Below are 24,902 nucleotides of genomic sequence, written 5' to 3' on the forward strand. Positions count from 1 at the left end.
AGATTTGATATAATATTATTATTGATTGATTATATTTGATACAATATTAAGTATTATTTGATTCAGCTTTTCAGTTTTATAAAATCTAATGGTACCCGATCGCATTTCCATAATATTGTTATTTGTCAACTTTATTTCATTAGAAACAACAAAATAAAATCTAGTGCTTTAAATATCACATCTTCAATGTGATTCAAAATAACCGTGGAATGGTCTCCCAGAAACTTTCTTGTATACTCTTCAAGAACTAACCCTGTTTCCTCTGAATTAAAATAATGCCTTTAGGTAATTAATCTAAAGAGTGAATCGAACATTTTTACTGAATGTATAGCGAAAATATGTATTTTGGACATCTTTTTGCTCGCCAATCGAAGCCACATTTTGACATAAATCTACATGTGTAGTCACAAGATAACATATCGAATTCTATTCATTTAAATAATTGTATTTATGAGTTATTACATTAATATGCATGCCAAAGTATAGACCGACAGGCGATCAACTGTTTGATGAATTTGGTTCAAAATTTGATATGCAGCTAAATCTGCATATCAAGTAATATTTATCTATCATTTTATGTTTTGTAGTTCTTGAATTTGCTTGTATTCGAGCAAAAAGACAGACAGAAAGACTTTCGGTGCATAAATTTCCTTCAACGTTTGATAGAAATCTATAAATTTGGTCGAAACTCCACATACCAAATTTCAGCCGTCTAGCTTAAAGCCTTTTTACTTTTACTTATAATATTCGTAGTGTATCGAAAAAACAGATAGATTTGATACCAAGCATGTGTTTTTGAACTCAAGGAGGTTTGAAACGTGAAGATTCATCAAAACCTCGATTTCAAATTTTTTGATGATATGAGAAAGAATGATGACTTATATGAGAAAGTGAAAAGGAAAAAAAAAATAAGAAAACAGAAACAATTTCTGAATTCACTCAATAGAAACAATTTCTAAAAAAAAACTAATATTTCAAAGGCATAAAATTTCTATTTATTATTTTTAAAAAATTGTTGTTGAATATATAATAGCTGGCTTATGTCATATCCATACATGCATTAAACAAAATGATAAGCTTCAATAATAGGAATAAACCAATTAGAAGATGTAAAACAAACCCAATCAATGAAAATAATTATGATTTTTTGAGAATAGAAAAAAAAAATGTTGCGTATGAAAAGAATGTTCTTAAAACAAATGTGATAAATTTAAGATATAGATTTATTTGCTATTAGAGTTATATATTCGTGTTAAAATAATATTCATACAAAAATGTGATATTTTATTTTTGAGAAAATTTATTTAAATACATTTTTTTTTCGATTTCTCTTTTTTCACAAGCTAATACCTAATATTTCATCAAGAGGCTGATTTATTTCTGATAAGTTTTTCCAGTCTTATCAAAGGGGATTCAAACAACAAAGATGTCACCATTGAAACGGCATAAGAAATAATAAGATAACCAAGAAATAACATGATCTGAAAAGAAAAGGAAGAAAAGTATATAAGCATTCAAAAATATTTTTATATTTGTATATAAAACACTCTTTCGAAATTTTAATTGTTCCATAACGTGTGAAAATATTTAATTTGCGTCTTTATATATTGTGAATATTTTTATAATATCTTTCGGAAGTATCTTAATGTTATCAACTCATTATCAGAAATATAACAATAATGAGGAAACATAACCACATGCTTGATGTATTTAAAATTTTCGATAGTTTATGTAAATGTTTCTAAATTTGGTCCTTTTTTAATTCTCTTAATTCATCACTGTTATGAAAAATACAAAAAATAGATAAATTTATTTTAATTCCGTATTTTTATATTATGAAGTCAACCAAGTCATACTAACTGTTACTATGTAATCATAAGCTTAATCATTAAAATTCAACTCATTAAGAAATTTACAAGACACTGTTTATCCTATCATTTTTTAAATGAAACGATATAACTTTATTGAATTTTCTTCATACTGCTTTTTCCTCTATGGCATTTTTTAAGATTTAAAAATCTTTAGTTATCACACGGAATTTATGTTAAAAATTAGAATATCAGAAATAGCAGATTAAAGTCAAGTCAAACATTATAATAATCTGCCATCTCCGTATACTAAACACAAAATAAATTTTCTTAATTTGTCGCAAAAAGATAAACGCTTCATGCAGCATCTCAAAAACCTGGAATGCATTCTTGATTTTAACAACAAAATTCCTCTTGGAATATATTCCGAATTAAGTTTAAGATATAATGTCTAAAGAATAGGTCGCGCTATGTGTATTTACTTTCATTAGTACATATTAAAAACTCTTTCTTGTACATTAGTCACTTCTGTAAATACCTTGAGCAATAAATATATGTATTTGAGAACTCTGCAGTTTTGTATAGCTTACTATACAAAACTATTGATAAACCTTCTGCTATGAAAAATTCATAATTAGATGCAATTATATTAAATAATAGCTTACTGTTATGAATTGAGTTTCATTCAGTATCGAATTAATAGATATGAGCAATGCCTGTCATGGCCGTTTATTGTACTGATAACAATTGATAAGCCACTTACAAGTGACATTCATATTTAAATACAATTTTACAAAATGATTATGCGGTATTGCAAACTTTCCTATTCTACATTGTATTACATGTGAATGCCTCTCAAAATCTAATGGCCATTTACTGTATTGATAACAATTAATAAACCACTTTCAAATGACATTCGTACTTAAATACTATTTTATGAAATGATTATTCAACATTGCAAACTTCTGTGATTCTACATTGTATTACATATGAATGGCTTTCAAAATGTAATGGCCATTTACTGTATTGATAACAATTAATAAACCACTTTCAAATGACATTCGTACTTAAATACTATTTTATGAAATGATTATTCAACATTGCAAACTTCTGTGATTCTACATTGTATTACATATGAATGGCTTTCAAAATGTAATGGCCATTTACTGTATTGATAACAATTAATAAACCACTTTCAAATGACATTCGTACTTAAATACTATTTTATGAAATGATTATTCAACATTGCAAACTTCTGTGATTCTACATTGTATTACATATGAATGGCTTTCAAAATGTAATGGCCATTTACTGTATTGATAACAATTAATAAACCACTTTCAAATGACATTCGTACTTAAATACTATTTTATGAAATGATTATTCAACATTGCAAACTTCTGTGATTCTACATTGTATTACATATGAATGGCTTTCAAAATGTAATGGCCATTTACTGTATTGATAACAATTAATAAACCACTTTCAAATGACATTCGTACTTAAATACTATTTTATGAAATGATTATTCAACATTGCAAACTTCTGTGATTCTACATTGTATTACATATGAATGGCTTTCAAAATCTAATGGCCATTTACTGTATTGATAACAATTAATAAACCACTTTCAAATGACATTCGTACTTAAATACTATTTTATGAAATGATTATTCAACATTGCAAACTTCTGTGATTCTACATTGTATTACATATGAATGGCTTTCAAAATGTAATGGCCATTTACTGTATTGATAACAATTAATAAACCACTTTCAAATGACATTCGTACTTAAATACTATTTTATGAAATGATTATTCAACATTGCAAACTTCTGTGATTCTACATTGTATTACATATGAATGGCTTTCAAAATCTAATGGCCATTTACTGTATTGATAACAATTAATAAACCACTTTCAAATGACATTCGTACTTAAATACTATTTTATGAAATGATTATTCAACATTGCAAACTTCTGTGATTCTACATTGTATTACATATGAATGGCTTTCAAAATGTAATGGCCATTTACTGTATTGATAACAATTAATAAACCACTTTCAAATGACATTCGTACTTAAATACTATTTTATGAAATGATTATTCAACATTGCAAACTTCTGTGATTCTACATTGTATTACATATGAATGGCTTTCAAAATCTAATGGCCATTTACTGTATTGATAACAATTAATAAACCACTTTCAAATGACATTCGTACTTAAATACTATTTTATGAAATGATTATTCAACATTGCAAACTTCTGTGATTCTACATTGTATTACATATGAATGGCTTTCAAAATCTAATGGCCATTTACTGTATTGATAACAATTAATAAACCACTTTCAAATGACATTCGTACTTAAATACTATTTTATGAAATGATTATTCAACATTGCAAACTTCTGTGATTCTACATTGTATTACATATGAATGGCTTTCAAAATGTAATGGCCATTTACTGTATTGATAACAATTAATAAACCACTTTCAAATGACATTCGTACTTAAATACTATTTTATGAAATGATTATTCAACATTGCAAACTTCTGTGATTCTACATTGTATTACATATGAATGGCTTTCAAAATGTAATGGCCATTTACTGTATTGATAACAATTAATAAACCACTTTCAAATGACATTCGTACTTAAATACTATTTTATGAAATGATTATTCAACATTGCAAACTTCTGTGATTCTACATTGTATTACATATGAATGGCTTTCAAAATCTAATGGCCATTTACTGTATTGATAACAATTAATAAACCACTTTCAAATGACATTCGTACTTAAATACTATTTTATGAAATGATTATTCAACATTGCAAACTTCTGTGATTCTACATTGTATTACATATGAATGGCTTTCAAAATGTAATGGCCATTTACTGTATTGATAACAATTAATAAACCACTTTCAAATGACATTCGTACTTAAATACTATTTTATGAAATGATTATTCAACATTGCAAACTTCTGTGATTCTACATTGTATTACATATGAATGGCTTTCAAAATCTAATGGCCATTTACTGTATTGATAACAATTAATAAACCACTTTCAAATGACATTCGTACTTAAATACTATTTTATGAAATGATTATTCAACATTGCAAACTTCTGTGATTCTACATTGTATTACATATGAATGGCTTTCAAAATCTAATGGCCATTTACTGTATTGATAACAATTAATAAACCACTTTCAAATGACATTCGTACTTAAATACTATTTTATGAAATGATTATTCAACATTGCAAACTTCTGTGATTCTACATTGTATTACATATGAATGGCTTTCAAAATGTAATGGCCATTTACTGTATTGATAACAATTAATAAACCACTTTCAAATGACATTCGTACTTAAATACTATTTTATGAAATGATTATTCAACATTGCAAACTTCTGTGATTCTACATTGTATTACATATGAATGGCTTTCAAAATCTAATGGCCATTTACTGTATTGATAACAATTAATAAACCACTTTCAAATGACATTCGTACTTAAATACTATTTTATGAAATGATTATTCAACATTGCAAACTTCTGTGATTCTACATTGTATTACATATGAATGGCTTTCAAAATCTAATGGCCATTTACTGTATTGATAACAATTAATAAACCACTTTCAAATGACATTCGTACTTAAATACTATTTTATGAAATGATTATTCAACATTGCAAACTTCTGTGATTCTACATTGTATTACATATGAATGCCTCTCAAAATCTAATGGCCATTTACTGTATTGATAACAATTAATAAACCACTTTCAAATGACATTCGTACTTAAATACTATTTTATGAAATGATTATTCAACATTGCAAACTTCTGTGATTCTACATTGTATTACATATGAATGGCTTTCAAAATGTAATGGCCATTTACTGTATTGATAACAATTAATAAACCACTTTCAAATGACATTCGTACTTAAATACTATTTTATGAAATGATTATTCAACATTGCAAACTTCTGTGATTCTACATTGTATTACATATGAATGGCTTTCAAAATCTAATGGCCATTTACTGTATTGATAACAATTAATAAACCACTTTCAAATGACATTCGTACTTAAATACTATTTTATGAAATGATTATTCAACATTGCAAACTTCTGTGATTCTACATTGTATTACATATGAATGGCTTTCAAAATGTAATGGCCATTTACTGTATTGATAACAATTAATAAACCACTTTCAAATGACATTCGTACTTAAATACTATTTTATGAAATGATTATTCAACATTGCAAACTTCTGTGATTCTACATTGTATTACATATGAATGGCTTTCAAAATGTAATGGCCATTTACTGTATTGATAACAATTAATAAACCACTTTCAAATGACATTCGTACTTAAATACTATTTTATGAAATGATTATTCAACATTGCAAACTTCTGTGATTCTACATTGTATTACATATGAATGGCTTTCAAAATGTAATGGCCATTTACTGTATTGATAACAATTAATAAACCACTTTCAAATGACATTCGTACTTAAATACTATTTTATGAAATGATTATTCAACATTGCAAACTTCTGTGATTCTACATTGTATTACATATGAATGGCTTTCAAAATGTAATGGCCATTTACTGTATTGATAACAATTAATAAACCACTTTCAAATGACATTCGTACTTAAATACTATTTTATGAAATGATTATTCAACATTGCAAACTTCTGTGATTCTACATTGTATTACATATGAATGGCTTTCAAAATGTAATGGCCATTTACTGTATTGATAACAATTAATAAACCACTTTCAAATGACATTCGTACTTAAATACTATTTTATGAAATGATTATTCAACATTGCAAACTTCTGTGATTCTACATTGTATTACATATGAATGGCTTTCAAAATGTAATGGCCATTTACTGTATTGATAACAATTAATAAACCACTTTCAAATGACATTCGTACTTAAATACTATTTTATGAAATGATTATTCAACATTGCAAACTTCTGTGATTCTACATTGTATTACATATGAATGGCTTTCAAAATGTAATGGCCATTTACTGTATTGATAACAATTAATAAACCACTTTCAAATGACATTCGTACTTAAATACTATTTTATGAAATGATTATTCAACATTGCAAACTTCTGTGATTCTACATTGTATTACATATGAATGGCTTTCAAAATGTAATGGCCATTTACTGTATTGATAACAATTAATAAACCACTTTCAAATGACATTCGTACTTAAATACTATTTTATGAAATGATTATTCAACATTGCAAACTTCTGTGATTCTACATTGTATTACATATGAATGGCTTTCAAAATGTAATGGCCATTTACTGTATTGATAACAATTAATAAACCACTTTCAAATGACATTCGTACTTAAATACTATTTTATGAAATGATTATTCAACATTGCAAACTTCTGTGATTCTACATTGTATTACATATGAATGGCTTTCAAAATGTAATGGCCATTTACTGTATTGATAACAATTAATAAACCACTTTCAAATGACATTCGTACTTAAATACTATTTTATGAAATGATTATTCAACATTGCAAACTTCTGTGATTCTACATTGTATTACATATGAATGGCTTTCAAAATGTAATGGCCATTTACTGTATTGATAACAATTAATAAACCACTTTCAAATGACATTCGTACTTAAATACTATTTTATGAAATGATTATTCAACATTGCAAACTTCTGTGATTCTACATTGTATTACATGTGAATGGCTTTCAAAATGTAATGGCCATTTACTGTATTGATAACAATTAATAAACCACTTTCAAATGACATTCGTACTTAAATACTATTTTATGAAATGATTATTCAACATTGCAAACTTCTGTGATTCTACATTGTATTACATATGAATGGCTTTCAAAATGTAATGGCCATTTACTGTATTGATAACAATTAATAAACCACTTTCAAATGACATTCGTACTTAAATACTATTTTATGAAATGATTATTCAACATTGCAAACTTCTGTGATTCTACATTGTATTACATATGAATGGCTTTCAAAATGTAATGGCCATTTACTGTATTGATAACAATTAATAAACCACTTTCAAATGACATTCGTACTTAAATACTATTTTATGAAATGATTATTCAACATTGCAAACTTCTGTGATTCTACATTGTATTACATATGAATGGCTTTCAAAATGTAATGGCCATTTACTGTATTGATAACAATTAATAAACCACTTTCAAATGACATTCGTACTTAAATACTATTTTATGAAATGATTATTCAACATTGCAAACTTCTGTGATTCTACATTGTATTACATGTGAAGGGCTTTCAAAATGTAATGGCCATTTACTGTATTGATAACAATTAATAAACCACTTTCAAATGACATTCGTACTTAAATACTATTTTATGAAATGATTATTCAACATTGCAAACTTCTGTGATTCTACATTGTATTACATGTGAAGGGCTTTCAAAATGTAATGGCCATTTACTGTATTGATAACAATTAATAAACCACTTTCAAATGACATTCGTACTTAAATACTATTTTATGAAATGATTATTCAACATTGCAAACTTCTGTGATTCTACATTGTATTACATGTGAAGGGCTTTCAAAATGTAATGGCCATTTACTGTATTGATAACAATTAATAAACCACTTTCAAATGACATTCGTACTTAAATACTATTTTATGAAATGATTATTCAACATTGCAAACTTCTGTGATTCTACATTGTATTACATGTGAAGGGCTTTCAAAATGTAATGGCCATTTACTGTATTGATAACAATTAATAAACCACTTTCAAATGACATTCGTACTTAAATACTATTTTATGAAATGATTATTCAACATTGCAAACTTCTGTGATTCTACATTGTATTACATGTGAAGGGCTTTCAAAATGTAATGGCCATTTACTGTATTGATAACAATTAATAAACCACTTTCAAATGACATTCGTACTTAAATACTATTTTATGAAATGATTATTCAACATTGCAAACTTCTGTGATTCTACATTGTATTACATGTGAAGGGCTTTCAAAATGTAATGGCCATTTACTGTATTGATAACAATTAATAAACCACTTTCAAATGACATTCGTACTTAAATACTATTTTATGAAATGATTATTCAACATTGCAAACTTCTGTGATTCTACATTGTATTACATGTGAAGGGCTTTCAAAATGTAATGGCCATTTACTGTATTGATAACAATTAATAAACCACTTTCAAATGACATTCGTACTTAAATACTATTTTATGAAATGATTATTCAACATTGCAAACTTCTGTGATTCTACATTGTATTACATGTGAAGGGCTTTCAAAATGTAATGGCCATTTACTGTATTGATAACAATTAATAAACCACTTTCAAATGACATTCGTACTTAAATACTATTTTATGAAATGATTATTCAACATTGCAAACTTCTGTGATTCTACATTGTATTACATATGAATGGCTTTCAAAATGTAATGGCCATTTACTGTATTGATAACAATTAATAAACCACTTTCAAATGACATTCGTACTTAAATACTATTTTATGAAATGATTATTCAACATTGCAAACTTCTGTGATTCTACATTGTATTACATATGAATGGCTTTCAAAATGTAATGGCCATTTACTGTATTGATAACAATTAATAAACCACTTTCAAATGACATTCGTACTTAAATACTATTTTATGAAATGATTATTCAACATTGCAAACTTCTGTGATTCTACATTGTATTACATGTGAAGGGCTTTCAAAATGTAATGGCCATTTACTGTATTGATAACAATTAATAAACCACTTTCAAATGACATTCGTACTTAAATACTATTTTATGAAATGATTATTCAACATTGCAAACTTCTGTGATTCTACATTGTATTACATATGAATGGCTTTCAAAATGTAATGGCCATTTCTTGTACTGATAATTACTGATAAATCATTTTCCACAAGACATTCATATTTTAATAATTATATCAAATAATAAACCAGCATAACGAATTGTTTGTTATTCGATAGTGAATTTGACATGAAAAATGCTTTGTCATAGCATAATGGCCATTTATTGTATTGATATCTATTGACAAGTCGCCTTTCAAGTGACTTTCAAATTTAAATACGTTTATATCCAATAATTACTAAGCATGACTTGCTATGGAATGCACTATATTAGATATAAATGATGTCTATTTTGGTCTAATGGCCATTTAGTGTACTAACCATGTGTGCATACAGATTAGATATCTTAAATAAGACGAATTTTTTTTTTAATTTATCTTTACTTAGTTTTTTTTTTATACTTTATTTATATGTTTGACAATATTCTATGATTTTTATTGAAGTTGTGCAAAGAAAGCAAATCTATTGTTATTTTAAATCTGTAGACAAATGGTTATTTGTTAGAATTTAATTGCAAACATATAATGGTAATAAGTATTACAGCATAAAATTCTACATTTTTAAGCAATGGAAACAATTTTATTTTCGTCCAATTAAAGTTGAAGGTGGAAAAAAAAGTTTAATTTAAGAACATGCAGGAAATTATTTGATATTATTTTATTAATTCCTGCAATTTATTTAAAAACTGCTTATGAAATTTTAGCTTTTCAAGCTAAATAAATTATACATTTCAGGAATCAATAAAAATTTTATGAGATTAAAAATTTTAAAAAGATTTTTTTATATTATTATTATACAGCAAAAACGTCCCAGTTTCCTTTAAATACATTTACAAAGATTGAACAAAAAAGGATTTAAAAAATATATATTACATGTTTAGATAAATCATCGTACATACCGTATTGACATGATTAAAATTAATGAATGTCCTCACAGAAGATGAGTATGTTGTCGCCACAATCGGATGAAGAAGATAGGCGCAATAAGTTAAGCGACTCAGTGGAATCAAAGCCTTCCATGATAGAATTCTGTTCACAACTCCTGGAAAAAAATTGTTAATCCATATGTCAAAGTGATTTTATATTCATCAAAAAACATGTAAATGAAACATTTTATTATTAGCAAAATTCAAGAAATTTCTAATCTGGATTAAAAATTTTAAGTCTCTTAAAAAATTATATTTACTTTTGATTTTAAAATGATTGCTTCGCAACAAAGCAAGGGATCTCGAAGAGTTTTAGAACATTTTAATGATAGATTCAAATCTTGATAGTCTTTTGTTGAATTGCTTACAAACAAATACAAACCTTAAAGTTGAAAACAAGTTTAAAAATAATTTTGATTTTTAAAATTTTGGACAAATTAATGATTTTGAGATTATATAGGTTTATGTAAACGATTTTGCATTGTTCGTAAGATTGGAAAAGACTCGTCCATCATATTTCAGTTGATAAATTTTGATATTTGATTTTGCAACGAATAAAGTTAAAGCAAGTAATTCAAGGGAAAAAAGTCTTATTTTATAGAAAAGAAATGTGCACTTTATTCCAATAAATATAGATCATATATTTTTTAAGTCTTATTTACAAAAAGGAGACGACGCTTGAGATGTTTTCATGTATTTTGAAGTAAAATTCTCCCTTAAATTTCTAAATAGTTATTTTGTCTCCTGAGGTATTCTTTTAAGAATGCGATACCATGTTCCCAATAAGAACGAAAAAATTATTTTATTTTATCCAAAGCTCATCATTTTACCTGCGAAGCAGCAAAAGGCTCTTCTATCAAAATACACTAATTTATCTCAATGAATGTATTTAAAATAAGAAAGAAAAAAAGATAAACCGTGATTGTAAAATAATTTTAAAAAACATTTATCCAAATTATTGCTTGTTATATTTGAAGATTTCTGTTGGAAATGCTTAACAGTATTATCGTATATGCTCAATAGATTTGCGCTTTAAAACATAAGCCACGGCGATGAAACCCCGAAATAATGAGCTAGCAGAGTATAATGCCAAAAAAAATTCGGAAAGAAAAAGGGTATTCGAAAAAATTTAGCTTGAAAATTCGATACAGAAACAGAATTAGGAAACATTTTCTCATTTCGTTAGAGTGGACGCAACAATTATGCCAATAAACGATTATGATATCACTTCTCCTGTTGAACCAACTCGTTTCCATACTAAACACTTTGTTGATCATTTTACTCTCTTCTTTTAAATAATCCTTTCATACATTATAGTTAATTTGATTATACACTAGGAAATACTAGAACAATTACTCAAGGGGTAGTCGAATACCGAAGAACCTATCTTTTAATTGTTTAAAGAGCGAACATGGTATCTATGTTTATTCTTTGAAATCTCGTTGATTTAAAGTATTTTCCTTAAATTAATAATATAAAGATTAAAAACTGAAAAATGCATTTAACAATTCGAAAAATGCATTTAACAGAAAATACATTCAACAGTTCTTCAGTTATTACAGTTTTAACACTTAAATGCATTCCAAAATGCATTTAACAGTTAAAAACTGAAAAATGCATTTACCAGTTTCATAATCAATGCATATGAAACTCACCTCCTTGACCAATGACACACACAAAAATGACCCATCCTAATCCCATTGAAAACCCAATTCGGCTGAGAGCGTTGTAGAAAGAAGCCCCAACGGTGGTGACGGCACGATGATACAAACCAAACTGGCAAGTCAGAGTTATGCCAGATGCAATTAGCCAACCCACGGTTAAGGTTACCTGAGAAAAGAAATGAAGTAACAAGAAAAATTGCATTACAACTCACAATTTTTTAATTATGTGCATTTTTATATGAGTTTCCGTGTATTATGTAGAATCACAAAAAATTGTTTTGGGAATTTCTGAATCTTAGAGATATACCAAAAATCTTTAGAATGCAATCATAGGTTTTAAAGAAATATGTTTCAGTTGTAAAATTCTAGAAACAATTTTTATTTTCTCATATAAATAAAATATATAAAATTAAAGTACTGAAATAATCAAATAAATTTAATAAAAATACTTTTTTTTAAAAAAGTGCACTTCAATTAAATGAAAATATTTAAATGAATTATTTAAATATTTTAGATTTTATATAATTTTAGAGATTAGATTTTATTAATATTTAGAGATCTGTATCTAATTTCAGATTTTAACTTATATTTTATTATTTTAAATATTAAGAATTTTTTAATAATATTTTTAATTTATTCACTATTAGATGGCATTACCAGTATGGAGTCAAAATTTAATTTGTTAATCGATTTATTGATAAACAAGTTCTAAAAATGTTAAAATATATTTTTTTTTAAATCAAAAACTTGTAGATACTTTAACACATCGGAACGAAGAAAAACTAGAATGTATTATTTCAACATTACAAAAACAAAACATAGTAAAATATATGAAAAAAGTCCGATTTTCTTCACTTTTAATTTTAGTGATTCTCAACGTTTCGTATAAATAGGTAAAAAACAATTCTGAAATTAGATCTGTTTATAAACACGAAAGCTGAAAAACACAACGAACTTGTTAAAAGAGTATGGTTGTTTATTGTTATAAATTGATATCAAATTATGGATCAAGTCCTTCAAAATCGATTAGCCTGTTCGTTTCTACAGTCACAGGGTATCACAAAAATGGAAGAAGGTACATAGGTGGGTTTAGCATAACAACTCTTCATTGAAACTAGAGATCTGTATCTAATTTGAGACTAAATCAAATAAAAGATAGAATTTCTGCTTACTTTTCTACATGTGTCTATATAAATTCTGTAACTAAAAGTCACCGAAAACAAAATAGACGACATTTGGAGTTTTACTATTACAGCTGAAGATAAATACAAAATTTGGAACCTAATTTATCAGCAAAAGTAGTTTAAAGGACAATACAATGAAGTAAAACACGAAACGTATCATATCGCTTCAGTATATGTAAAAATCGAAAAAGACTTCACGCTGCTTATGTAAATTTTTAAGCAAAACTTTTCTTGGTCTCTCCTTAAATGCATGTATACAATAAACGATATTATAAGAAAGTTAATACTTCGTTTTGAAATGTTTTAATACTATGTTCAATTTAAGATTACGTCCTCCAATAACTGGTGACAATAAAAATAACTATCTAGGAACATTCGGTCAACAACCTATAAAGCTATCTTTCGTACGATACCACTGTTATATTGTTTGGATGGGGTGCAAAAACCATTTTATATGCAAAAATTCAAATATGGCCTAGATTTCTACTTTATTTGTGGGAAGGTTTTCTGTCTAATATTTCCCTTTGATATAGAGAAGAAAGGATTTTGTAGAAATTATGTTTTCTTTATTGAATTTACTTTCTTTACATAATGTTCTGTGTTAGCATAATTAAACTTACCCAATTAAGTCTGGGTGAGTTGCTGCATTTTCTTCTGTATATATAATATGGTAAAAAAAGTCCTACTAGATATGATCCTATTCTTGTATAAGGCTTACTATATACTATATCGTAGAAAGCATTCATTCTGAAACCAAAACAAAGAATTTTAGAAATATATTTTTCACTGAAAATCAATTAACCATGGGTATTAGAAAATGAGTAATAAATTTTTACGTATGCTTTAAGGTAACAGAACTGCAGCAGCACCTGAAATTATTTAACTTTTAAATTAAATAGCTAGCTATCTTTGACCACCAGCTTTAATTTCATTTAAATCTCTAATGCATAATTTGATTTTATGATTATCTCAAAAAATATTTTTAAGCATTAAATTATGAGAACTATTTTAGTCGAGTAATTTCAATAGCCATATACTCGTTTTTTTATTGTGTAAATGAATATTCTGAATGGAGTTAAACCCCACAGCCCACTAATGATAGCACAATATCTGATGATAAATGTCTGAACCATAGCTACCAGCGCAAATAGAAAACTATACCATATAGATTCAGTTTAGTACCTATGGTGACTTCTAGCTCATGACTTATTATCTAAATATTTTTAAGCCAATCTTTTTATAAATAATTATTATCTTGTTATAAATAATTTTTCTGATCTAGTTAAAAAATTAAACGAATAAATTTTTGAATCGCAATTTTTAATTAGAGCCTTTGTTTAATTAGTTGTGGGAAAAGATAATAAATAAATATTAACACTTGTTCATATTCAAACTGATGAAACTATATAAATGTTAAAACATATCACAATGAATTATCCAAAAGGAAAATTTATTCCTCCATAGAGTTTAATGAAGAAATCACTTTATTTTTCGAATTTTAAACCTCTCTCAAAATCAGAGAAACAACCAAAGTTAAGCTTTCTTGTGTCTGAGGGAAAATAATCAAACTATACCAGCAGAAATAATAGGACTATAATATTGTTACAAATCTGTAATTTTGCTATTCGGCACGAAAATTGTCATCGTGGGAAAAACCGTTGTAAGATCTGTCCTGTGCGTGCTGAGCTTGGCGACTAAATGGATCATACTGGAAAGTTCGAGAAGTTTCACGATTCACCCAGTAGGAACCAAGATACACTCAGATACGTCCTGATTGGTCTGAAAGATTCCAGCCCCGCCTCCCGGAACTATAAAAGATAGGCACTCTGAAGCTGCAGAGAAGTCGTGTGTGAGAGTAGTCGGAGTCGCCGACAAGTAACAAGATTTGACAGCAAGCTACCTGCTGAAATAGCGATTAAATGTGCTGGGTTATTACGATTAATTGACGGTATTTGTAGAAAAAATCTTTGTAACAATATAATATATCATGCAAAAGATCTGGATGCATAGATATTAAAAGAAATTCATATTGTAGCATGTTCAAATCGGTAAGTCATTATCAATAATAATAAATGCCATTATTAAAATTATCATCATAAAAGAAGGATAAAAACATTTTGTATATGACTATAACAATTTTTTTGCATTTTAACTAGAAAGAATTTTAATCTTCATGTAAAATTTACCTTTAAAAAAATACGTTCACTGAATTAAACATCTTTTTAAGAGAATCTTACCTGGGCAAAAAGTTTGGAATGTCTTGGTAATGTTCCAAAATGTTTCCAAAGCCTGCCATTAAGTCATATTTATAAGTAAGTGCAAAATTACAGACAAAAGTGATGCTGAAGAACAGGCCCACCAAGGAATATCCGATCTTAGGCCATCTATAGGAATGAGATATCCATTAATAAACTAAATACTACACATTTAGAAGGAAACAATTACACAAATTAGTTAGACAGGCTATTTTTTAAGGATGCCTTAACTTTGAAAGATTGTTTATATTTATTCTAAGAAGTATAACTAACTTCTCAATTCTATAAATCAATCATTATGAGGGTTGTTTTAAAATTTCATTTTTTATAGAAACATTTCAGTTCTAATTTTCATTACAATGCGAGAATTTATTGTCAGTTCGTGAACATATATTGACATGTGATATTTATTCTATAAAATGCATAAAATACGAACCATTTTCTATGTATTCATTAGAAATAATTTTTTCATCAATGTTAATTAAAATTGATATGAGAAATATGGAGCCATCTGGTGACGTTATAAAGGCATTTAATTCAGTTTTCTTACAGTGGTCACATATAGAAATGAAATGTGATCAACATTTTCAAATAAAATGTCAATTGCTAACTTATGAGTAGATCAAGTAATGTAATCATCTTGTAATAAAAGTGGAGGTTCCTGATTTTTGATGATAAAAGAAAACGATTCTCTAAATTAAAGTATACTTTATAGAGTTAATGGAGTAAAATTTACCGAAGTGGGACAATCCAATAGTATGAGTAACAACAAGAAACGCATGTGCTATTCTATTCGGTAAATACATTGAACACTTACTTTAAATTTCTTCAAGAATCTATTGTTGATATTACGTCCTACTGGCCACTATCATATATGTCATGTCACCTACGGCTTTATGTACTTTTATTCCCCCAACAGAATAATTTTGCTATTAAAAATTTGCATTATATTAAATCTACGTTATCATTTTATAATGATCTTTCACCCTACAGAGTAAATAACTGCACAGTATTAACAATTTTACAATGTTAACTTTGAGTTGATGTATCATTTTAGGTTTAAACGTTTCTCTTTGAATCAATATAACTTTCAAAGTGGGGCAATCTTTTGCTATTGCTATGAATTGACAGAAATAATTAATTAATTTAAAGCAAAATGAATGAAAATTACCACATACCTCCACAAACTGATTAAGAACAAAGGACTGACAACATAAAACTGCATATCGTTTGCCAGGAACCAAGACCATGACATACACTGTAAATAATAAGGGATTTTAAAATACGTGTGACAAATACAGGTTCACAATATTTAGAACTATTAGAATTAAAAGGAACAAAATACTTAGAAGCTATGGTCGTATTTTCTGCTTCATAAGAAGGAGAAGATTCATTAACATTCATAAAAATACTATTTAAAACCTCGGGATGAAATCGTCCAAAATTTAGAGTGTTTATCGACAGGTATTTCAGTTTTGTCCTATGTCTGTGAATAAGGCTGATTCTTAGACTTCCTCCTTTTTTTTTTTCCTTTTTTTTTCGTCTATTTTTTTAGATGAGTAAGAAATTTTGAATCTTCAGGGTTTAGATATGCTTGAGGAGTATCAGAAATTTTTTTTTCCAAATAAACACACCACTTTGTGTTAAATTGTCAGAGCTAGTTGTAGACAAAGATGATAGATCAGTAGGTTTAGTACCAGAATTGGCAGAAATGACCAGAAAAATTCTTTTTTTAGAAAAAAATTATAATTGAGATGGAACTAATGTTGAGCAAAAGCAGATGGAATTTGATCAGCTTCTTAACTTCTGAAAACGATATACGTTCTTTTATTTTACTTTCGTGGAGATAATTCCTTTTTTTTTCAAGTTTCCCTGCAGGGTACATTTGTCAATATGCGATGTGTGCCCCTTACAGTTAACAGCACTTATTAATTAATAGTGAAAGAGACAAACTCGCCAAATGTAGCACCAAAACGCGCCAATCTGTGAGCGCGATTCTAACATATGAGAAGAAAATAAGCATCTGTTTAAGCTGTGTATACAAAGTTTACCAGAAGAAAATCGTATTTTAGCCAACGAATCGCCAATCCTTCACCATTAATTAATAAGTAAGTTACCACACCTTCAGTACATTGAACATATATACAGTACATTAAAGTAAATTGAATGCCATCGCTACCCAATTCTGCCTAGTGGGCGTAAGTCAGTGTCCAATAGCAGGCACTTTAGAGTGTCCAAAATCCTGGCATTTGTAATATCGAAGAGGATTGAAGAAGTATTCTCTGATAAGGAACAAAGGTAAAAAAAAAAAGGCGAAATGTCAAAATTCAGCTTTTGATATTAAAGAGCTGACCATCTCTTCGAATTGTGATACGCTTGACATGGGCCAGACCTTGATCTCGAAAAACTGCAGTAATCTGGTCAATTGTTTCGTTTAATAAGTCTCCTATAGAAATGACTCCCCTAGAAAGGTTAAGACTGTCTTGCGGACTAATGTCCCCGGAATAGGACATTAGTCCCTAGGACAATAGTTTGAATTTTGATAGCTTTTGTCCTTATTACTGGATTTCAGTTTCAAATTGAAAATCTTCAGAACTGAATAGCAGTCGGCCACAACAAATCCTGTCGATACTGCTACGTTCAGTGGTGGCGGGGTGGTCGGCTGTAAGCAAGAAGAAGTTTTCAGAACTGAATTTTTTGACATATATCGTTTCACCCACACAACTGGTTAGTGCGTTTACCACAATAAATAGGGAGACTGATAGCAATTTTAATCCATTGGAAGAGAACTATGTATGATTGGTCAATATAATTAAATATCTGTTCTTTTAACAAAAGATGTTCCAGACATTTCTGCAATGCATTTGTAATTAAAATTTTCAAAAATTTTTTTTTGATTGTTGTAATATTGTTTAAGTTTTATATTGTTACGAATCTGTGATGCTGCTTCCCAGCATAGTTGGTTCCATCATCAGAAAGACTGTTTTACACTCATCTTTATTGGACGGAGTCCAGGTGTCGCGTCGGTTCCCGAGCTTGGCGCCAAACTTGGCAACCATTTAGTGACTTGGCGGCGAATTTGGGGCCAAAATAGATTATACCCGAAACATCGAGAATTTTTCCGATCCATCCATTAGGAACCGAGATACGCCTCGAACGTTTCTGATTGATTGAGAGGCTTCTAGCCCTGCCTCCTGAGACCTATAAAATGAGGCAGTCTGCAACTGCCGGGGTGCAGTAGTTGGAATCGACGGTGAGGAACGAGTCTTCCAGAGATTAGCAGAGCAGCGACGGAGTCAAGCTAGTGCTGAACTAAACTGTGCGCTACTGTCTGCAGTAGAGTCTTGTTGTGTGCACGTCTCGGCTGAAGATAATTGTCTTCTGTGCTGTATATTGCTGTTGTCTTTGTTCTGTCCTGTGTGTCTTCGTGTAAATAAACGTCGTTTTTTTTCTACTGCCGCCTGCTGATTGAGCGTTCTCCGCACCATATAACTTCCACTATCCAAACGAACCCGGAAATTTCGTAACAATATATAAAATCGAATTGCAACTTTATCATAATTTACAATGCATCTGTCCAAAACTATATACTTGCTGAAAAAGTAGTGCTCAAATCATATGTTAAAAGCTGAGATTCAATTTTCAAATCGAAAAGACATTAGTAGTAGTAGTTTCAAGCTAAAAATTTCGATATGATTTAAAAATGTATTCTGTGTTTCTTTTCATTTCATTCTAAAAGTTTGAGAATTAAGTCTAAATAATTTAATAAAGAAGATAAAATTCGATGCCAAATCACAATACGAAAAAAAAAAAAAAAAAGATAAAAAAAAAATAACCATTATAGTATGCTGACTTGAATACACTTACCTGTTTATAATTAATAGATTGAAAGTTGTTTATATACAGCAAATTCCACCACCAGTTATCTTTACAATTCTGGACCACGTCATAATCAGGCCAAAGGGGACCAGAACCCAAAAATGGACTAATAGTTGTGTAAAACGCTACAACTATCATGTATACTGGCGTTAGTCTAGAGAACCGAGACGTAAAAAAAACCATTACAATATTATACAATTTAATTTGAGTATTAAAAAAAAGAAAAAAAATCATATTATACTCTAAAGTTTTAAAATTTTAAATAAACATTAGTTACAAATTTACTAACTAAAATAAATAATTAAAAATATTAATTAAAAGTTTATAGATTAAATAAAAGTTAATATTGAATAAAAGTATTAAAAATTGTACTTTTAGATTAAAATTTAAAAAGTAAAAATAAGTTTAAACGAAGTTTGTGATAGGCATATTCTGATGAATGTTTATTATACATATAACAGGTGTCTGACTAAGAATTCCAATATTTTGTGTTATTTGCAAACATTTTTTGGCACCTTATTTTTAATTGGATTTTGAAAATCCATTACTTACAGTTTGATTATATTAGCTGTTATTGAATGTTTAAGTATTCAGTTCTCCCACCAGAGGACGCCACTAGTTTGTTGATGATAAGTTGTCGGATAAATTTTCGCTACTTCTGTGGTGAAAGCTTATAAGCCAGTTAACAGGTGCGTTACCCGACCAATTTCTTTTGTATCGTGGTCATGTTACTGGACTGCGAACCACAAAGTCTCAGGTTCTATCCTCGCTCATCGCCAATTCGCTACATTGGTGACCTCGGATGTGATCCTTCAAACTTCGTACAGCTGTTGTGGCGCCATCTACCTACAGCAAACCAAAGTTGTCAGATTAACTTGACGCTGCAACACAGAAAAAAGGGAGGCGCAGCAATACAAAGTCGTCAGACTCAGGCAGCAAAAAGCATCAGCAACAACTCACCCACACAAGCTCACCATAACGCTTGGCGCTACTCAAATGGGTACAGGCACATTAGACTCAACAGCTAATACATCACCATTCAACAGCCATATCGTTCGTCTCACTCCGACTCACTGGAGGGAGAGTCTGTGGTGAAAGCTTATAAGCCAGTTAACAGGTGCGTTACCCGACCAATTTCTTTTGTATCGTGGTCATGTTACTGGACTGCGAACCACAAAGTCTCAGGTTCTATCCTCGCTCATCGCCAATTCGCTACATTGGTGACCTCGGATGTGATCCTTCAAACTTCGTACAGCTGTTGTGGCGCCATCTACCTACAGCAAACCAAAGTTGTCAGATTAACTTGACGCTGCAACACAGAAAAAAGGGAGGCGCAGCAATACAAAGTCGTCAGACTCAGGCAGCAAAAAGCATCAGCAACAACTCACCCACACAAGCTCACCATAACGCTTGGCGCTACTCAAATGGGTACAGGCACATTAGACTCAACAGCTAATACATCACCATTCAACAGCCATATCGTTCGTCTCACTCCGACTCACTGGAGGGAGAGTCTGTGGTGAAAGCTTATAAGCCAGTTAACAGGTGCGTTACCCGACCAATTTCTTTTGTATCGTGGTCATGTTACTGGACTGCGAACCACAAAGTCTCAGGTTCTATCCTCGCTCATCGCCAATTCGCTACATTGGTGACCTCGGATGTGATCCTTCAAACTTCGTACAGCTGTTGTGGCGCCATCTACCTACAGCAAACCAAAGTTGTCAGATTAACTTGACGCTGCAACACAGAAAAAAGGGAGGCGCAGCAATACAAAGTCGTCAGACTCAGGCAGCAAAAAGCATCAGCAACAACTCACCCACACAAGCTCACCATAACGCTTGGCGCTACTCAAATGGGTACAGGCACATTAGACTCAACAGCTAATACATCACCATTCAACAGCCATATCGTTCGTCTCACTCCGACTCACTGGAGGGAGAGTCTGTGGTGAAAGCTTATAAGCCAGTTAACAGGTGCGTTACCCGACCAATTTCTTTTGTATCGTGGTCATGTTACTGGACTGCGAACCACAAAGTCTCAGGTTCTATCCTCGCTCATCGCCAATTCGCTACATTGGTGACCTCGGATGTGATCCTTCAAACTTCGTACAGCTGTTGTGGCGCCATCTACCTACAGCAAACCAAAGTTGTCAGATTAACTTGACGCTGCAACACAGAAAAAAGGGAGGCGCAGCAATACAAAGTCGTCAGACTCAGGCAGCAAAAAGCATCAGCAACAAATCACCCACACAAGCTCACCATAACGCTTGGCGCTACTCAAATGGGTACAGGCACATTAGACTCAACAGCTAATACATCACCATTCAACAGCCATATCGTTCGTCTCACTCCGACTCACTGGAGGGAGAGTCTGTGGTGAAAGCTTATAAGCCAGTTAACAGGTGCGTTACCCGACCAATTTCTTTTGTATCGTGGTCATGTTACTGGACTGCGAACCACAAAGTCTCAGGTTCTATCCTCGCTCATCGCCAATTCGCTACATTGGTGACCTCGGATGTGATCCTTCAAACTTCGTACAGCTGTTGTGGCGCCATCTACCTACAGCAAACCAAAGTTGTCAGATTAACTTGACGCTGCAACACAGAAAAAAGGGAGGCGCAGCAATACAAAGTCGTCAGACTCAGGCAGCAAAAAGCATCAGCAACAACTCACCCACACAAGCTCACCATAACGCTTGGCGCTACTCAAATGGGTACAGGCACATTAGACTCAACAGCTAATACATCACCATTCAACAGCCATATCGTTCGTCTCACTCCGACTCACTGGAGGGAGAGTCTGTGGTGAAAGCTTATAAGCCAGTTATCAGCTAAGCTACTCGAGCAATTGCTTTTGTATCGTGGTCATGCTACTGGATTGCGAGCCAAAAGGTCCCAAGTTCTATAGCTCATCACAATACGACACACTCCTATATGTAAAATAATGCGTATGGGGGAGGTACCAGCTATGGAAGAATCTCCTAATTGCATCGGAATCAAAGATGGTACTTTAAACTCAATATTAGTTTCTACCTCCGCTCTGTTGTGATATCTGCGTCCATCATCTGTATGCGTTGTCCTTTTAACACTGACGTGGTTACGTGTTTCCTCCCCCCCCCCCCCCGATATATCATATGTACTTGGATGTGAAGTACTCGGATAAAAAAAAGAGTTCTGACTTAACGCGGGGAGATATAATAACGGTTTTCAGTTTTTAATTTTATCGAAAATAGTTAAGTTAGTTTACCTAATCTTAACAGCCTTAGAGAATGAAATTTCGCATTAATACTGATAAAATTGAAATAAGCAGACAATTTTCAACTAGTTCATGTAGTAGTTATTTTTTTTATGTATATAAAAATTAAACATATTTTTAAAGATAATCGGTGATAAATCGAATAATTAATAATTAATGTAAATAAGAAAACAGAAAAATAATAAAAAACGTATTTTTATTTTATTTTTTTATGTAAGTATTGTCTGCGTTTTTCAAATTTAAAATACTAAAAAGAATACGACAGTTATATATCAACTAAAAAAATTTCCAATTCTTTGAAAAACAAAACGTTCTTGGTTTTTACTTTACACAACAAGAAATAATTTTTAACATCAAACTATCGCAATAATTGCATGAAAAGAATAAATGTGCGACCGATATAAATTTCTTTCTTATATTAAAAAAAACACAGAGACACAGAAACACAGACTTATCTTCCATTCTTATTACTTTATGTTTGTAAAGATGGAATTTTTCAGTCGATGTTACGTCGACTTCATGATTACTGGAATTTTGAAATTTTCTACGACTGTATGTTCATCATAGCAATAAATTGCTTTAATTTTTTTTTTCTGGGTTTAGTGAATTAATTTAATTTTAATTACAAAATGGTGGCGCCATCTAACAACACATTGAAGGGAAAAAAATAAAGAAAGAAAAGAATAAATTATAAATTAAAGAAATAAATTATAAATTAAAAATTATGATATATTATAATTAAATAAATTATAAATATTTAGAAATAAATTATAAATTTAAGATTGAAAAGAAAACAATAATTAAAATAAAAAGATTTCTTTATTTAGCGGATAAATAAGAATGTATGTTTTAAAATTTTGTTTTTAATGAATTTATTTATTAGTTCATAGCAAATATGCTTGGTTTATTGGATTTGATGGAGAAGTAGCCAAATTTGGCCATCCTATTTGTAAAAATACACAGAATAAGCTAAGAGTGAAAAACAATCAACCTATTTTTTGTGATACATTTAAGGGATTTATTATTATTATTACATTTAAGTGATACATAGATCTTAATTAAATTCATACCTTACATATCGATGGACGTAAAAATAAAGCCAAGGAATTTCCCCATCAGTTTTCTGGGCTTGTTGAAGAAATAAATACCCAACTAAAAATCCACTGGTAAATAAAAATATAAAAATAAATTATAGTTGTATATTCTGTTTTTATACTTAAAAAAACTATCTATCATTTACGATATGAATTAATATCTCATTAATATTAATTTATTTGCGATATCCAAAAATGTGTATATATGTAAAATATTGGAATCAAAGATGGAAATATTTATACAGTTATAAATGAAGTGTGATTAGCTGCACATAAAAATACATGATTGAACAAAGCAATTCAATAAAACCAAAATCCAACTTCAAAAAAATTTTAAGTATTTTCATAGTTTTAAAAATACGACGATGGAAATGACAATTATAAATGCTCACCTGAGTACGAAAAACGAATCGACACAGAAGAAACCATTTAGAATTATCTGAAATGTCCAGTGATCTGTATAATCAGCTGCCTCTCCAGTATTTTCTGTAAAATAAAACATACTTTAACAACCGGTGAAGATCAAAAAGTTAACCATGCCTTTATCAGGCATTCGAAAATTCATTGAATAATAGTTGTAAAATTACTAACAACGGAATTGTGGATGAATCTTAAGCATCATATCCTTTCAATAGGATGTTTGTTCCATCATATGCTTGGAGATAACTCGAACCCATACTCTATTTTACCATAGGAAATATGAGATACCCCTTACTTATTCGGCAAATAAGAAGTTACTAGGTAAGTAAGCGGGGTCCTGCTTTCTTGGTAGATAAAATAATGCTGTGAGTTGTATTATTGTCTCACAAATGAAGGCGAAAACTCTTTACTTCATTAATGTGAGCGCGATACCCGAGATACAGGTTCCAAACTTT

General features: G+C 29.8%; 1 protein-coding gene across 1 annotated transcript in view; it reads right to left on the reverse strand.

Annotated features, from left to right (window-relative positions):
- Positions 1–1,104: 1,104 nt before the first annotated feature.
- The window catches only part of LOC129981151 (nose resistant to fluoxetine protein 6-like), a 49,502-nt gene continuing 25,704 nt past the window's right edge, over positions 1,105–24,902 (reverse strand). The window contains exons 7-15 of the mRNA XM_056091855.1: positions 24,420–24,513; positions 24,004–24,096; positions 19,668–19,833; positions 16,979–17,058; positions 15,783–15,929; positions 14,166–14,292; positions 12,353–12,527; positions 10,671–10,813; positions 1,105–1,481 (exon numbers count right to left, since the gene is read on the reverse strand). Coding sequence (XP_055947830.1) covers positions 1,362–1,481; positions 10,671–10,813; positions 12,353–12,527; positions 14,166–14,292; positions 15,783–15,929; positions 16,979–17,058; positions 19,668–19,833; positions 24,004–24,096; positions 24,420–24,513 — 1,145 coding nt within the window. The 3' untranslated portion in view covers positions 1,105–1,361. The remainder of the gene's footprint in view (positions 1,482–10,670; positions 10,814–12,352; positions 12,528–14,165; positions 14,293–15,782; positions 15,930–16,978; positions 17,059–19,667; positions 19,834–24,003; positions 24,097–24,419; positions 24,514–24,902) is intronic.

This window comes from Argiope bruennichi, chromosome 8 (assembly GCF_947563725.1).
Source record: "Argiope bruennichi chromosome 8, qqArgBrue1.1, whole genome shotgun sequence".
Taxonomy (NCBI): Eukaryota; Metazoa; Arthropoda; class Arachnida; order Araneae; family Araneidae; genus Argiope; species Argiope bruennichi.